The following is a 16,126-nucleotide window of genomic DNA, read 5'->3' as shown; positions in this document are numbered from 1 at the left end:
TCGGTTGTCAGCCGCTTCTTAACGGAAGAGTCCTGCGCCAGTGTTGCGCAGAAGACAAAGAAAAGAAGTTAAAGTACTGGGATGCAGCTGTGTTGACAAGCGCCCAGAGGGAAAGATTCAATCCTCCAGCCGATAACCTCGCATACAAACGTAGTTTCAGGTCTCTCGTTGGGGACACTCTAGTCAGAGGCGGCAGTCTGTTGACGGGACTTGTGACCGCAGTCTGGATCTCGATAAAGAGTGCGATCGTGATGTGTAGGAGGGTATTGAGATCTGCAGGCCAGGTGTCTCCGAAGCCGTTGCCCCGGAGACGCCTGTGCTCTTGACTAGGCCGAGCCGGGTGGTGTCGGGAGGCTCCATGCTCTGTGGCCGGGGTTCCTTCTTCACGGGCCCGGGGAAGGTGCCTCTAACGCTGCCTCTCTCCCGCAGGAAGTAAACCACTGGAGCAGCGCCAGCCGGCGAAGAAGAGGAAGCGCGCCTCGGCCGGCCGGCCCTCCCTTTCCCCGGCGAGCAAGAGGCCCTCGCCCGCGGCGGCCCACAACGAGGTGAGGAGCAGGGGGATCGGAACCCGAGGGGCCGCCTGGACGGGGTGTCCTTAAAGAAGGGAGGGGTCCCAAGGGGCCGCCGAAAGACTTCGACTGCCCTGTTGGCGAACGCCCAGCTTCTGAATTTCTGCTTTAAATCTGAAATTGTTTGGTTATTGTGCTTTCACAGATGAAGAAGACGTTACACTGTTTTACACTTGCAGGTATCGGGCATTAGCAGACTTTGCTGAACATGTAGTGTGAGGTCAGGGCAGGGCCTGCCCTGTTTCAGCCAGTCCACTCGGACCTGAAACCCTCGTGACTTGTAAAGTAAGATGTGACTGGACACTAGGGGAAGCAGCAGGACTGCACAGCGCCAACAGCCCCGCGGCGGGTTGCTGACTGGTTTTTGTGCCCTCCCAGAGCTCCGGAGAGGAGCGGCCCGTGTCTCCCTGCGAGAGCACCGATGACGCGCCGCCCGAGACCTCCACTTCCGCCAAAAGGGCGGAGCGCGGCAGCACCGCCAAGAAGGAGAATGTCTGCCAGGTGAGACACCGCCGCCTCCGCTCGCAGTCGGGAAGCCCGCTGATGGGGCAGCGCTGCTGTCCATTGGGAGTTATACAGCAGCTTCTGCTTGTGGCCGATGTCCTTTGGGCAGGAATTTAATGTCTATTTTCCGTCTCGTGACACCAAGGGGAGGGAGTGCCTTTTATACGTTATTTGTCGGCATGTGTTTGCCCCGTTGGGGGGAAAAAAAAATATTTTTCTGACATGTGGCCCTATTACATTGTAAAGAAGCAGGCTTGTGAAAACGTCTCTTTTAATCCAATATAAAGTTCTACTACATTGGAACATTTCCGCATTGAAACTGCGGCACAACCTGTTTATTCTCTCGTACATCCCATCGCAGTGACTAGTGAGCAGGAAGGGCCGCGTCGCGTTGCGGTTTACACACACTCACCTTTGGCAAAGTGGCTTGAGTACTTTCACGAACTTCACGATTTTGTGCATTCAGAATTTGTCACATTTTGTGACCCCGTCAATTAAGTTTTGTCACCGAGATTTAATAACTGGTCTATGAAATTGGGACTGCAGTTCCCCTTTAAATACATCACTGAATTTGAGCATTAATCCATTAGCTATGCTCTATTGGGTGTGTTGACATGAAACATGTTCCCCTCCACTCCTACTGCCTGCAGTTTGAGAATTGAAGACTTACGAGGAACTTTCCTCAGCTGCCTTGTGAGAATGTAAGCGCCCCATGCGGTGCGCTGTGTCCGTCTCGGTTGTCGCCTGTTTAAAGACCCGTGGTCGTGCCGTCTGCCCTCAGGTGTGCGAGCTGCCGGGGGAGGCCCTGCTGCTGTGTGAGGGCCAGTGCTGTGGAGCGTTTCACCCCCGCTGTGTGGGGCTGAAAGAAAAGCCCCCGGGGAAGTTCCTGTGCCAGGAGTGCACCACCGGTAAGACCAGTGGCGGGTCCCTCACGACCTGGCACTCCCTCTCCACACCCAACACTAGACACCAGCCGCTGTGCGTGTGCGCGGTGGCGCCAGGCGTGGGCAGATGTCGCCCCAACCCAGTATGAAAAATGAGAGAGAGAGAGGTTCAGGGGGGCCCTGTCACAGTGCGTCAGTAACCTCGCACTTCAGGCGAGTGAGTGCGTTGCTCATTGTCCGAAGGCAAGATGGTGAAGGCTGAGGGAGGCCTTTCTCCCTCTGTTAAAGGATACCAATTGATTTAAAGGTAAAGAATGGTAGGCAGTCCCATGCCACACGTATCTGCATATGTGCCCTGCAGAAAAACGTAAATTGGGCTGGAGGGGGAAATCGTGAGATCGGTGCGTCGGATGCGGAGGGCACTGCAGGCTGTGTGTCGGGGCCTTTGTGCTGCGGCGTGTGTGAAGTACAGCGCCGTGGGTGGTGTCCGTGCAGCGCGGCCCCGCCCCTCAGCCCGTGTGCTTGCCCCCCTCCCCCCCCCACCAGGTGTCCGCCCCTGCTTCTCCTGCAAGCAGGCGGCCGGGGAGCTGAAGCGCTGCGCGGTGCCGCAGTGCGGGAGGTTCTACCACGAGGCCTGCGTCCGCCAGAGCGCGCTGACCGTCTTCGAGAACAAGGGCTTCCGCTGCCCCCTGCACGTCTGCCTCAGCTGCCACGTCAGCCACCCCTCCAGGCTCAAAGCCAAGAAAGGTGAGAGCCGGCTGCGGGTTTCTCCATGGTCCATCTTCATCACCCTGTCTGGCAGGATATCCCCGCTGTTCAGTTTTATACCCCCAGACCTTTAAATGTCCGAGACGTTTTAGACTTCCTGTTGCCACTAGATGGTGCTCTGGTACTTGCATTCCCTTTGTTTCCAAGAGCTCCTTATTAACCATCACCATTTCCAAGTAAGAATGCTCCACAAGAAAACCTGTACCAGCGTATTTAAGGTACGTTTTCGAGAACTTGCCAAGCCATCTTCAAAATCGTCAGTACCAAGCATTTCCACACTTGACAATCAATTTGATTTTCTGTACTGCAGTTAAACATTGTAAGCTTCTTTCAGTGTATTAGAGCAATCCACGCCCATAAGAGACAATCATTTGTGTAGAAATGATGAATATGCTAGCTGTTTTTTAAGGGCGGGCTATAGACATTAGTTCTATGGACCATATTAGTCTGCTTGTTTAGTTTTTACAGTATCAGAATCTGATTTATTATGTGACTGATAGATACTTTATTGATCCCATGAGGGAAATTGGCTGCAGTGCAGCAACAGCTTAACACAGTCAACACAGCACAGTGTAATGAAATGATATAATAATACAGCAATACAAACAATACAATCAGACCGTCAGTGAGAAGGGCACTAAGAAGAGTTGCTCACATTCTAGAATATACACAGAACAGAACAGAACACAAAAAGTTGTATTGCACATTATAAATATAAATAAAGTCCCTGGCATATATAGTACAAAACCTGTTGTAAACGGGAAATGCCAGATGTAGCAGAGTTTACTGTTTAGTCCAAAAACAGGTCACTGTCAATGTTGCCTCTGCCCAGACACACAGTAGATGAGTTGTACAGTCTTATGGCAGAAGCCAAGAATGACCACCTGTAGCTGATGTGACTGATCCGTTATTGTATTCACACTTTGTATCCTTATGTAAGTGTCGCACGAGCAGTCGTGTGAATTTCTGCTCAGGTCTGTGTGATGTTCGTTGTGCACCGGGATGTGGTAAAAAAAAAAAAAAGACTTGCAAGAAAAAATGCTACTGTCGACTTCTCCCTGGCTGTGTTGCAGGCAAGATGCTGCGCTGCGTGCGCTGCCCGGTGGCCTATCACGCGGGAGACCAGTGCATCGCGGCCGGCTGCGAGCTGCTCACCTCCAGCAGCATCATCTGCACGAACCACTTCACCGCCAAGAAGGGCTACAGCCACCACACGCACGTCAACGTCAGCTGGTGCTTCGTCTGCTCCAAAGGTCAGGGCGCCCTCTGGTGGGCCGTGGCTGCGACTGCGCGCTGCTTGGCGAATGGGGGAAGGGGTGCTGAAGAGCACTTCTCTCTTATTAGAGACCTCATGCCGAGTCGTTTGTTAAGAGTGGCAGTTTGCAGGATGTGCCCATGATTGCTTACAATTGCAGTAGGTTTGTGCCTATGACTTGCCTGTGTCAGATAGCCATTGTCCCCTCATGAATCAGACTGTACTGTGCGTCTTATGACTGGTTACAAACCAGAGGAGCCATTCAACTCCTCCAGTTCACTTCATTATAGATCAGGAGAAGCTATTAGTCCCACTGAGCTCCGATAGACTAATTGATCCAAGGATCTCACCCAGCTGTTTTTGATTGTTGCGTTGATGGTCGATTTCACACGTACCCATTCCAGCTTCTTGTCGATTTCCGGTGTCAGCTTGGACGCTGACTGCTTGGCTTACTCTGGACTCTCTATGACAGCAGCCCAGCACATCTCCCATCCCAGAGCGCTGTAGTCTGTGAATTGTTAAATTAAACCTTTCCTCTGAATGAACAAATTAGGCTGATTACTAATTAGCTTGAGCAAATTAAGGCTTTTCAGCTGTTTGAGATCAGTGGCTCTCAGTCCAGGTGCTGGAATGCATTAGAATGGATTCCCTTTATCGGCTTGGCACTTAATAACCAGTGCTAATTAGTGTTGCTTGTTTAGGCGTTTTCAGTACTCCATCTTGAGTTTCTCAAATACCACAGTACAGCGTTTCTCAGTCCTGGTCCTGAGTGACCCCTGTCTTTTCTGGTGTTTAGTCCGGATGAGTTTAATTGGGGTTAAATAGAAATTAACGCTTGTTTTGAAATATGCTTTCACCCTTAAAACGTCTGGAATAGAACCAAGCACCCGACATGGGCGGACAGGAGCACAGTGCAGGTTTGTCCTGACTGGGAAAGAATACTGTTGTCCTGTCTGCATCCAAGCACTGTGTAGAAAATAAACCAAAGGAAAACCACCCAATTACCCAGCTGAAAAGATGACACTGAGATGTCCTACAGCACTCTGAAGATACAAATGCAGAGCCCTCTTGGAACACGGGACACATGCCTGTTTTTCAGTAATGTGCACCCTCTTTTTAATGTGATGTAATTAGTATCAAGGAAGACGTTGAATACATCTGTTTTTAGACATAGTTCAAGTGCAGCTCCCAGTAATCGAGTATTCTTGAGTAAGACTTAGTCCTAGAAGGGAGTAGGGTAAAGGCAGAAGAAATCGGTGGTTTGCATGGACATGAGCGTAATGAAACTGCTGTATCATTTCACAAAATCCCAAGGCAAGTCCCCTCTTAGTGTTCTTGGTAAGATAAAGTTGCATGTTTATTCAAGCAAAGGTTAAGGACCCCAGTTCGGAAATGCTGAAGAAAGCGCTTCATGAAATCATTGATATTTAGCAGAGTGGTGTGTGGAGACATTGCTGTCAAGTCTGTACCAAACAAATTTCCCTAACTGGGAAGTTTAAAAGGCGTTGGCGGAATGAAGGGGAACGGTGAAAGAGCTGGCAGTGGCGTCTCCAGGGCGAGCTGCCCGAGCTGTCTGCAACCCTGCTGTGCGGGCCTGCTCGCTCTTTCTCATGCCCGTCTCCCGCTGTTCCCATGTGTGTCCTGCAGGGGGCAGTCTGCTGTGCTGCGAGTCCTGCCCAGCAGCCTTCCACCCGGACTGCCTGAACATAGGGATGCCCGATGGCAGCTGGTACTGCAACGACTGCAAGGCTGGGAAGAAGCCCAAGTACAGAGACATCATCTGGGTCAAGCTGGGAAGTTACAGGTGGGGAGCATTTCGCAAAAGCAGCAGAGCTGACGGGGACACCAGTATCTGGTGGCTAAGCATTGTGCCTTGTGGCTCGGAAGACTTCTGTCAAAGCCACACAAGTATTTATGGGTCGGGTAGATCGTGCTATTCTGTGAATCTGTGAGTATTTTAACACAGCAGGGTTGTGGATCTGACATGCGTAGCTAATTGCAGATGGCCCATATGTAACCAGCAGGATAGGGATGCAGTTCTTTGGCAGCAGATGTTGAATGTGGGATCACTGCCCAGCGCTGTCCTGGTTTCTCCTGCAGGGGTTGTGTTGTTTGTACTGACCATCCAACTATGATCTTACAATTCCTGTATTTGCTTTCGTTTGTAAATTTGAAATGTTCTAAATCAGGTTTTGATCTCGATTGCAAAACAGTACATATCCGAAACATTATTTTACTTCTGAAATAAAGGTAATACCGACAGTTTCTCGATCCAGCCTACAATACGGAAAGCTAAAATGTTTTTGTCCCATCCTAGATTTTAATTACAAATTGTTTTTTGCGATTGCAGGTCTCCTTTGATAAAGTAGTCCAGTAGTTGTGCAGTAATGTGTAGGTCTACTTATAGGGTTACACTGCTAGCTTTTTAAAATGCTCAGTTGCACAATTTGTTTTGCCTTTTTTTTTAAGGACAAATATTGTTTAATTTCTTGTTGTTTAGGGGTCCGCTTCAGGACTTTAAGCATATGACTCGAATAATTACCGAGGGATGGTAGTTCTCATCCTTAGGTACTTTTCTGTGCTGTATGAGTTGTGGAGCCCCTCTGAGAGGATGACGCAGGAAATGAGGGGAATGAATTTCCACTCAACAAGCTTTCGCCTTCGAGCCGTTTTCGAGGAGCGCAGTAGCCACGAGCCTCCCTCCTGTCTCTTACCAGATGGTGGCCGGCAGAGATCCGGCACCCCCGCGGCATCCCCACCAACATCCAGCACCTGCGGCACGAGCTTGGGGAGTTCCCCGTCTTCTTCTTCGGCTCCAAGGACTACTTCTGGACGCACCAGGCCCGCGTCTTCCCCTACATGGAGGGGGACCGGGGCAGCAAGTACCAGAGGAACGGCATCGGGAAAGTCTTCAAGAACGGTGAGCCGGCGAGAGGCCAGCCTGGCTGCTTGTGGGTCATTGATCCAAGGGAAGAGACCAAGTTGCAGGCTTAAACGGCCGCATGGCTGGGTAGCTCCTGCACTGCTCCCACAGCCGTCGGTGGCTGCCTTCTGACCTTCTCTTTAGTTTCCCTCTGTATCCTTTTAGTTTGTGTTTCACCATTGATCCTCAAGAGCTCCGTGGGTCTGCCCCACGGCTGTCCATGGTGTTTTAAACCCAGTGCGCATAGTCGTCGGCCTTCCTGGCTCACAACTTCTTTCAGCCTGGTCAGAGTTGAGGTTTTTTTAAACCCCAGTTTGCTTTCAGATGCTCTTCACTGGGTCGGTTTCCAGAGTGCCAGAACGTCTTGCGCAGTGTTATGACCGATTATTGTTTGCTGCCAGCTTAATTAGGTCTTAATGCGTTGTGCAATTTCAGTATGATACCTTTCTAATAGCTGTCAGTAGTAGAAAAGAGCTCCTAAACTGATGAACGCCAGACACCAAATTGCATCTGGAAGGGTTTTGAACTGAAACCTTCCTTAAGGATTTCAGTTTTGCCTGCTTTGGCGATGAATCTGGTGCTGGTCTCCACAGAGGGGATAGGATCAACCCTGCAGCTCTGTGAATTGCCTCTGTTCCCGCCGAAGGTCCTGCCCTCAGGCTTACGGCCCTCTCCCTGTTTTCAGCTCTTCTGGAAGCGGAGATGCGCTTCAAGGAGATCAAGATGGAGCGGGAGGCAAAGGAAGCCCAGGAGAATGATCGGAAACCTCCGCCGTACAAGTACATCAAGGTATGTCCTCTGCCACTGGAAGAGCAGGCTACTGATGCACAGTAGGACACATCTCCTGTCAGTGGGCTCGACTAAAAAAGCTCTTTCTGCACAGTCTGCCTGGGAGGCGAATGAATGTGGATTAATTTCACTGCACAACAGGCGCCTTACTTGCTTACCCTGCTGGGCTCCTCATAAATAGACTTTTACTAATCAGGATTTGGAACCTGAGCCTTAATCAGGTTCTGATTGGGTTCTGAGCCTGGCTCTTGGGGGGGGAGATGAAGTTCTTATTTTTGTAGCTCATTGTTTTTAAAGCCGCTTTTTAAGTTGTTACGATTTAATAGCTGACATCTTAAACTCAACAAAACATTTTTTACAATATATTTCTTTTTTAGCATTTTGCCTAACGCCCACTACAGATGTTTCAGATTAGCTTAGGTTATGGTGTTCAGGAATGCAAGGCTGCGGGAAAAAAAGGGCTTTTTCACCGGCTGTAGCTTCCCTCCAGTGTGAAGGAAGACGAGCTATGCCTTCTGGTCTGCATGCCCTTGCTTCCCTTTGAGAAACAAGAGTGCACCCTGCAGACAAACACACATCCGTGGGAAGCGATTTCTCACACAGCCAGTTGGGTCTTGAATGAAATGGGTGGGAGGGGTCTACTGCGTCTTAAAGTCGCCCTCGACGTTCCAGGTCAACAAGCCCTGCGGAAAGGTGCAGATCCGCACCGCCGACATCTCGGAGATCCCCAAGTGCAACTGCAAGCCCATGGACGAGAAGCCCTGCGGGTTCGAGTCGGAGTGCCTCAACAGGATGCTGATGTATGAGTGCCACCCCGCGGTGTGCCCGGCGGGCGCCAGCTGCCAGAACCAGGGCTTCACCAAGCGCCAGTACCCCGAGACCAAGATCATCAAGACCGCGGGCAAGGGCTGGGGGCTGGTGGCCAAGAGGGACATCAAGAAGGTGAGGGGTCGCCCAGGCCCGGCCCGGCCCGGCTGCTGCCGGCTTATCCTGGGCTTTGGCACCGGTGCAGAGCGACACTCGCGGGCAGGGGTCTGGACTCGGAACCAGGGTCGTGGGCTCGAGTCCCCGCTGTCATGCGCCCGAGAAATCGGAACGTCGCCCAGATCACTGTCGTGACGCATCCAGCCAAATAAACAAGTCCAGGTGTAAGCTGCTTTGGGCAAATTAGAAGTAAATATAACTTAGCTGTAAATAGAAATTGTCCTATAGTTCAGATGGTACTTTTTACTTTATAACTGACATGTTTTGTAGGTATAGTATCTTTTTAAAATTGGGCCCAACTTGGCACAAAATGTCTTATGTACCTGATAGGTAAACAGAAATGTGTCTTTTGACGCTGCTGGAAACAGCCTTACGTGTGCTATTACTGCTGTCCGGTGGACGATTCTGTGGAGTGTGTAAGCTGTTCGTATGCCTCGTGGTTAAGGAATTAGATTTGATGGTCTGCGGAACAGAATCGGTGCCACCCAAAACTTGGACTGCAGGCTCTTATTGTGCCTGGGTTTCTCAGCCTAGTCTTGCGCCATCAGCAAGATTTTAGAGGCAATATAAAGAATGAAACTTGGGACTCTGCCTTCTGTTGCGAAGTTGAATTTGATGGATAAGAGCCAAGCAATAATAAGCTTTGTGAGTTCTTTGAAGAAAAATTTTCTTCTAGATGCTCGCTCCTTATTTAAGCAGGTCATTTGCTCTGTGTAAACAGTACACACACATTTCCTTTCTGAACTGCAGGTTGCCTTTTATATGTTGTGTTTTCCTCTGTCTTCTGTCCCTCCTTCGGTCCCTTCACCTGTGGCTATAACTAACTCCACTCTTCCTTAGAGCAGAGCTGGTGCCTCACTGTGCTGTTCCCCATCTCTCCTGCAGGGGGAGTTTGTCAACGAGTACGTGGGAGAGCTGATTGACGAGGAGGAGTGCCGAGCCAGGATCAAATATGCGCAGGAGAATGACATCACTCACTTCTACATGCTCACCATTGACAAGGTGAAGAGAGGGGCCTGCGCTCTGATTTCATGCTTTTAAAAAACCTGTTTTGTACAAAGTATCAATTTACTCAAACACTGGGTGTTGGGGAAAAAAGGCTTCTTATTGTTCAATAGGAAAAATAAGACTGAAGTTTGACTCTGTGGTTCAGAAGGACTTTGAGTCTGGTAAACATTTACAGAGTCTGCCAAAGAGAAAGTTTCACAGCAACTCTAAAAACGACATTGCTTTATTTAATGAAAAACATCTACTTTTAAACTATCCTGTTTATGTAGGAGTGAGAAGCACACTGCTGAACAAAGAGTCATTAGTGGAGAGCCACAAAACTGTAGCTCAGCTGCTCTCCTGCTGATCTGTGAGCTCGTATGAGAAAGTCAGGAAATATATTGTGCATATTGTTTTCTTTGCTGTTTTGAAAACCAAGATGAAAGCTTAAAAACGACTGGTTCCAGGGTGTTTACCTGAATTCCCTTTTTTAGCTTAGCTGTGCTCTGCGGATGACAATTGGTGTGGCAGTAATAGATGCAATAAAAGCATGTCACAAATCGCAAGGAAAGAATTCAAAGTGTAATGTAGGGATTGTGAACTGTAATGATAGTAAAAAAAGATACACAGGAAAAGCAGTGCGAGATTTAGAGGTGATTGGTTCGTGAAGGGTTTCTAGCAGTGTTTTCTCCCGAAAGCCCACACGAGTTGGGCCTGTGTGTGGTTTTTGTCCCCGGAGTTGGCCGGCTCCGCAGTACAGCTCCGCGTCGCGCTCACGAGAAACGCGGCCCTGTGATGACAGTGGCGGGGCCAGTGAGACCGTGAGCCAGAGGAACAGTATTGCGTTGGGAGCGCCTCACTCAAGGGTTGTGGGGTTGCTATAGAGGACGTACAACAGCCAGGGACCTTCTCTCACTACTCAGTTGTGTCCTCAGGCTGTTTGACGCACTCAGATAAGCTCCCCAATGTTTGCAGTACTTGGACAAGATAAGTCTGTTTGTGCTCCAAAAGAGCCGAGTAAGCGAATTGATCAAGAAATATATTTGTGGTGGTTTTCATTGGAACAGATGTCAGGAGGAGTTCTGCTTCAGACAAATTCAAAACTAAAAGAGAATATTCGTCTTTAGTTTTTTTTGTATTTTGATGCTAAATGTTTTCCAGTTTGATTTCTACACCCCCATCTCTAATTGTGCAGTTGTCCAAGGCAGTGTGGCTAAATGAATTGTGAAAATACGTATTAGTCTAAGTGTAATAAGAGACACAAGACACAACCCAAGTTATTCACAAGTCATTCCACATCAGCTTTCAAGACAATACAGCGGACTACAGGGCACAGAAAGAGTAACATGGCTTCATGAGTGCGAGATAGGAGTGTGCAGGAGCAAGCGGGGCGATCTCAAGCACAGGGATGTCGGCGCAGCGCTGGTGGTGAGTGGTGTGCGCTGAGGTGCAGCGCGGAGGGGAGGGAGGTGGTCAGAGGGGGTCCTGTCCTTCAGCCGGCGTGGACCTTGACGCTGTGCGCCTGCCCCGTCTCCGCAGGACCGCGTCATCGACGCCGGCCTCAAGGGGAACTACTCCCGCTTCATGAACCACAGCTGCCAGCCCAACTGCGAGACGCAGAAGTGGACGGTCAACGGGGACACGCGGGTGGGCTTGTTCGCGGTCTGCGACATCCCTGCGGGTGAGAGCTGGGGGGGTCACGTCGCCGAGTACCGACCCGCTGTATCCTGCCAGGGCCAGATCTAGCTAAGGCAAACTGGCTCTGGTGACTGCAGTATATACACAAGTATTGTAATGGAATAATCTGGTAGTAACATCTCTTCATGCATGACGTCTCGGGAAAGGCACTACATAAAATCACTTCCTGAGATATACAAGTAACATTGGTTTCTAAATGCATTCAATGGATGTAGGACTATACCTAAGGGTTTTTGTAGTGCATCTTAGTTATAAAGATGACTAAAGCAACGTGCGTTTGTAGCCCTCTATACTTGACTGAAGCAGTGTAAGGGGGATGGCTGTGCTTAAGGGTGCAACGCCAGTGTCCAGTAGTTGTGCTTGCTTTTACCGCTGCTGTATTTCCCATTTTTTCTACCAGTTTGGTATTTTTTAAACCGTTAAGACCTGCTCACTGCTGGAGCGCCCATGTCAGCCAGGGAGAGTCACAGATGGTGCACAGGCTGCCAAGACCATGTGCTTCTTTCGCACCCTGAGCCCAGGGTGTGCATGGGGCATCATGTGTGTCCTCCCTCCCCCTCACACCTGTTTGACAAGCAGCCCAGCAGCTGCCGTGGGCATCGGGCATGTGTGTTGTACCCATGCTGAGTGATTCCTGCTGTGTACAGGGCCCCTCTGTGCAGCACAGCCTGGGTTTCTAGCTGCAGCACCAGAAGTCTTTTACAGGGTGCCCTCTAAGGCAAGCGTGAGTAAACTACCTGGACGACCCGGTCTGGTGACCCAGCTGGTCTTAAGGTGTTGATCCTGTAAGTGGGTCAAACAGGCCCCGCCCCGTTGGCGCGGTTCTGGCGGCGGCTCGGCGTGGCGTGGTGCGCCGCTCACGTTGTCCGCACTGTCCACAGGCACGGAGCTGACCTTCAACTACAACCTGGACTGCCTGGGGAACGAGAAGACCGTCTGCCGCTGTGGCGCCCCCAACTGCAGCGGCTTCCTGGGGGACAGGCCCAAGGTGAGGGGCTCCCAGCCAGTCCTGGACGGGCTCCATTGACTTTGTCATGGCGTGACGGCGGTTATAGTGTCTCGCGGAAGTGAGTGATCCTGGCCCAGGCCTCGCCATGCGGTGGCATGACTGCTCTGCTCCCAGGGTGTTCGCAGCAGCCTGTGATTTTACCAGGCAGGTTTCCCCCAGGTTCTGGGCTGCGAACAGACCAGAGGTCATCTGTTTCTGGTCTGAAATGTCCAGCCGCAGCAGGTCTCGTTTCCTGCTCCTGAAGACTGGGAGGTGAGCGCCAGCTCCCAGCAGTCTTGCGGTCGTGCCCGGGGTGTGTGAATTGAACGTGGGGTGGCGTTATGGGGACAGTCAGGCCTCGGCGTGCTGTTATTTCGGCCCCCAGCAGGTGAAAGCACGAGGGGGCCCAGTGACGACATGCTTGTGTGCTGGAGTGCCGGATGACAAGAGCTCTCTCTCTCCCCCCCCCCCCCCCCCCCGGCTGCGCAGAACGCCCCCAGCGGCGCCTCGGAAGACAAGGGCAAGAAGGCCAAGAAGAAGCTGCGGAGGCGGCGGGCGCGGCACGAGGGGAAGAAGTCGGAGGACGAGTGCTTCCGCTGCGGCGACGGCGGCCAGCTGGTGCTGTGCGACAAGAAGGGCTGCACCAAGGCCTACCACCTGTCCTGCCTGGACCTGACCAAGCGGCCCTTCGGTGAGGCCCTCCGTTGCATGGGCGGCTCCTCGGAGCGCCGTACAGCCGGAGCGCAAAGGCACACGGAGCGGGCGGCGGGGTTGCACAGTTACAGGCAGGGGAAGCTGGAGGGCGAAGGGGTTCTGGAGCACCGGCGAGCCCAGTCTGTGCCGCTCTTCCTGCAGCTCTTGGGGTTTGTGTGCTAAATCAGAATAGCGCCACGTAAAAGGCAAGGTAGAGTTCCACACCTGGTTGTGAACCGTTTGTACAGACAAAGCGGCAAAGGAACAGGTTGTAGCTGTGTGTAACTTCACACGCGTTTCCTGAAGCTGGGGTTAATGACGCTGTCGGTTCTCGGTGGTGTATAGGGTGCATACCCTGTACCCCGGTGGGTATTCTGTCTGTGGCTTTAATTCCTTTAGTTGCACTCGGTGAATCTCCCCGCCGGGACGGGCCCCTGACGCCTTGTGTGTCGCTGCTGTTTTCCTGCAGGCCGGTGGGACTGTCCCTGGCACCACTGCGACGTCTGTGGAAAAAACTCTGTGGCGTTCTGCCAGCTCTGCCCAAACTCTTTCTGCAAGGCGCACCAGGAGGGGGCGCTGCGCCCCTGGGGCACCTCTGGACAGCTGTGCTGCCAGGAGCACGAGGACCAGGAGCTGCACCCCAGCCTGGACAGGAAGGAGGCCGAAGCAGAGAGGCCGCCCGCCGACAGGCAGCGGCCTCCCAAGAACTCCAAGAAAGCATAGGCCTCAGGGGGACGGCCTCAGACCAGAGACTCACTGCAGTGCCAAACTGCTAACACTATCCTGTACATAAATACCACACGCCCACGTCTTCACAACCTTCAAGTACTGTACAGCTTACGTTGTTTTCATCAGGGAAGCCCAGATTGTTGTTTTCTTTTGTTTAGTTCCACTGAGCCATCAGAACAGGTTAATTATTTTGACATAGTTTTTTTTTTTCTAATAATGCATCTGCACTGATCAGCATCTGTGGTAAGCACAATGTTCAAGGCTGCAAAAAAAACCTCATAACTTACACAGCATTACAGTTAAACTTGAATATTTTAAAGTACTTTTACTGAAAAAAAATCTAAAACCTAGAGATGTATATTAAAAGACCAAAATAATAAGACTGGAAATATGTTTTAGAGTTACTTTAAGTTTACCAGCTGGTAAAAGTGTTTCTAGAAGAGGTAATATCTTAAAAAAGTAAGAAAAGACACTATTTGTAGCTCTTAACAACTTTTCATGTATTAGTGTAGTTTGCATTTAATAGCTCAGTACCTTTTTTTTTGTAGCCCGTCTTGAATTTGTGAAGAATAGTATCTTTAAATATTTCAGGGTTATCAGAGTCTACCCGTGTCAGAGACAAGTATTAAAAAAAAAAGGAGAGAAAAAACAATAATATTCAGATTTAAAGTTTGTTTACTTGATTTTCCTTCTGATCTGTTGGTGAGTGATGAGAAGTCAGTTTGAAGCCTTTTGTTTGTCTTGGTGTTCAGAGTACTTTAAAAAGGGTTGCTAGTAAACACTGTCAAAGGAACATTTCATGTGCCTACTGCTACTTCTTTTCTCTTCGTCGTGGGGAATTGCTAAAGCGCTTGTACTATAAGAAGCAGAAGGGGCTGGGTTTCTTAAAACACGGGAGAGGCTACAAAAACAAATGCAGGCCGATTCCCACAGCACATAGAGGGGAGTCAGAGGTGGGAGATGAGCTGAGATCAGGCAGAGAGGAGACAGACCTCAACCCCGGAGGAGCATTCGTTATTGAAAAGACTCTGGGTTACGGTTTGTAATCGCTCAACCAGAGAAAACGTGTCTTTTCCACACGGCTTTAAATCCTCTTATCGTAGTGCCCTCTCCTGTACTCTTTGGTTTCAGCCTGCTCTACTGCTCTACTTGTTTGGACAGCACTGAGGGAAACGCTCATGGACTTCTCCTTTCTCAATGTGTCCTTGCACTGCAAGTTGTCCACCAAAAAAAATAAATAGAAGCTTTGAGTCTGCATCACTGTGATACAGGCATCACTGAAAGGCTATAGCATGATCATTTTAAAATGCCGTGTTTTAGGATCATCTGACTAAACGTACTGGGTTTGTCATAATGCGATATTCCTGATCACATCAGGTGAACTTTTCCAGCCTGCTGTTTATTCTCAGAGGACAACAGACTTCCTGGAGAAACCCAGCCTGAACCGAAACAACCGTGGCAGGACCTACAAGGAGTGTGCGGGAGGACAGTCTGGGAATCAAGACGGCTGGAAGACGCCCTGTTGTCTCCAGTATCCCCTGGGTCTGTCCATCGTGTCTTGGGTTAAAAAAAAAAAGCCAGAGCTCTTTTCAAAGCATGATCAGTTTAATAATTGGTTTTCCTTCACATGCCTGAAGTGAATCGCCCATTTGAAAATGACACGTGCTGCGTAGATGGTGTTAGACTCAAGTTCTCCAAAATGCTGCTTAGCCTGTAGGGATGGGTGATAACATGGCTTCAACAGAAGTCACAGCACTGATTATCTCCTTTCTCAATTGTTGGACACCCCGAACAGGATTAAAGCAGGAATGCTGTGTGAAGCAGTGGTCACAGTTCTGGCTATGTAATGGGAGGTTGCAGGTTTGATTCCCAGGTGAGACACTGCTGTGCACCCCTGAGCAAGGTATTTCAGCTGAGCGGATCCATAAAAAAGCCACTGGGAATCTATGACTTCAGGCCTGCAGGAGGCTCTGCAAGTTGAGTCCACTATGGGCTCAGGGACTGTATAGGTTGTATCTAGCCCTTTGTTACACACATGGAGAGAGTTTGTTCCTCCAAGGAAGGGAACTGCGTGGAATGGCAAAGTTTGTGGGGGGATTTTAAGTAAAATGAGCAGAAACGAAATCCAGGAGAAGATGGAGAATTGCTATAGATGGTGTACATCTCAGTTATGCCGGACCATGCCTGTTTTGCGTTTGGGGTTTTATTTTACTTATGAAATTCAATAGTTAAGAGGCAACCTACAGCTAAAAGTAGTTTTGAGTAGAAAAACATCCAGGTGGATAGTGCAGGCTGGAATGGAAACCAGTGCGTGTGTGGACCTCCAGCACCAGGAGGGGAAGCTCTGCCCGTAGA

General features: G+C 50.2%; 1 protein-coding gene across 8 annotated transcripts in view; it reads left to right on the top strand.

Annotated features, from left to right (window-relative positions):
* Nucleotides 1–14,564, top strand: part of nsd2 (nuclear receptor binding SET domain protein 2) — a 43,736-nt gene extending 29,172 nt beyond the window's left edge. For all 8 annotated transcript variants that reach the window (XM_088638057.1, XM_088638018.1, XM_088638028.1 and 5 more), the window contains exons 10-23: nucleotides 430–545; nucleotides 948–1,070; nucleotides 1,855–1,981; nucleotides 2,504–2,704; nucleotides 3,799–3,978; nucleotides 5,628–5,784; nucleotides 6,698–6,900; nucleotides 7,589–7,692; nucleotides 8,365–8,634; nucleotides 9,562–9,678; nucleotides 11,203–11,344; nucleotides 12,243–12,349; nucleotides 12,839–13,040; nucleotides 13,512–14,564. In XM_088638057.1, coding sequence (XP_088494183.1) covers nucleotides 430–545; nucleotides 948–1,070; nucleotides 1,855–1,981; nucleotides 2,504–2,704; nucleotides 3,799–3,978; nucleotides 5,628–5,784; nucleotides 6,698–6,900; nucleotides 7,589–7,692; nucleotides 8,365–8,634; nucleotides 9,562–9,678; nucleotides 11,203–11,344; nucleotides 12,243–12,349; nucleotides 12,839–13,040; nucleotides 13,512–13,765 — 2,303 coding nt within the window. In that variant the 3' untranslated portion in view covers nucleotides 13,766–14,564. The remainder of the gene's footprint in view (nucleotides 1–429; nucleotides 546–947; nucleotides 1,071–1,854; nucleotides 1,982–2,503; nucleotides 2,705–3,798; nucleotides 3,979–5,627; nucleotides 5,785–6,697; nucleotides 6,901–7,588; nucleotides 7,693–8,364; nucleotides 8,635–9,561; nucleotides 9,679–11,202; nucleotides 11,345–12,242; nucleotides 12,350–12,838; nucleotides 13,041–13,511) is intronic.
* The last annotated feature ends 1,562 nt before the right edge of the window (nucleotides 14,565–16,126 follow it).

The sequence above is a fragment of the Lepisosteus platostomus genome, chromosome 1 (genome assembly GCF_059453375.1).
Source record: "Lepisosteus platostomus isolate fLepPlt1 chromosome 1, fLepPlt1.hap1, whole genome shotgun sequence".
Lineage (NCBI taxonomy): Eukaryota > Metazoa > Chordata > Actinopteri > Semionotiformes > Lepisosteidae > Lepisosteus > Lepisosteus platostomus.
This window is presented reverse-complemented; position numbering and strand designations above follow the sequence as displayed.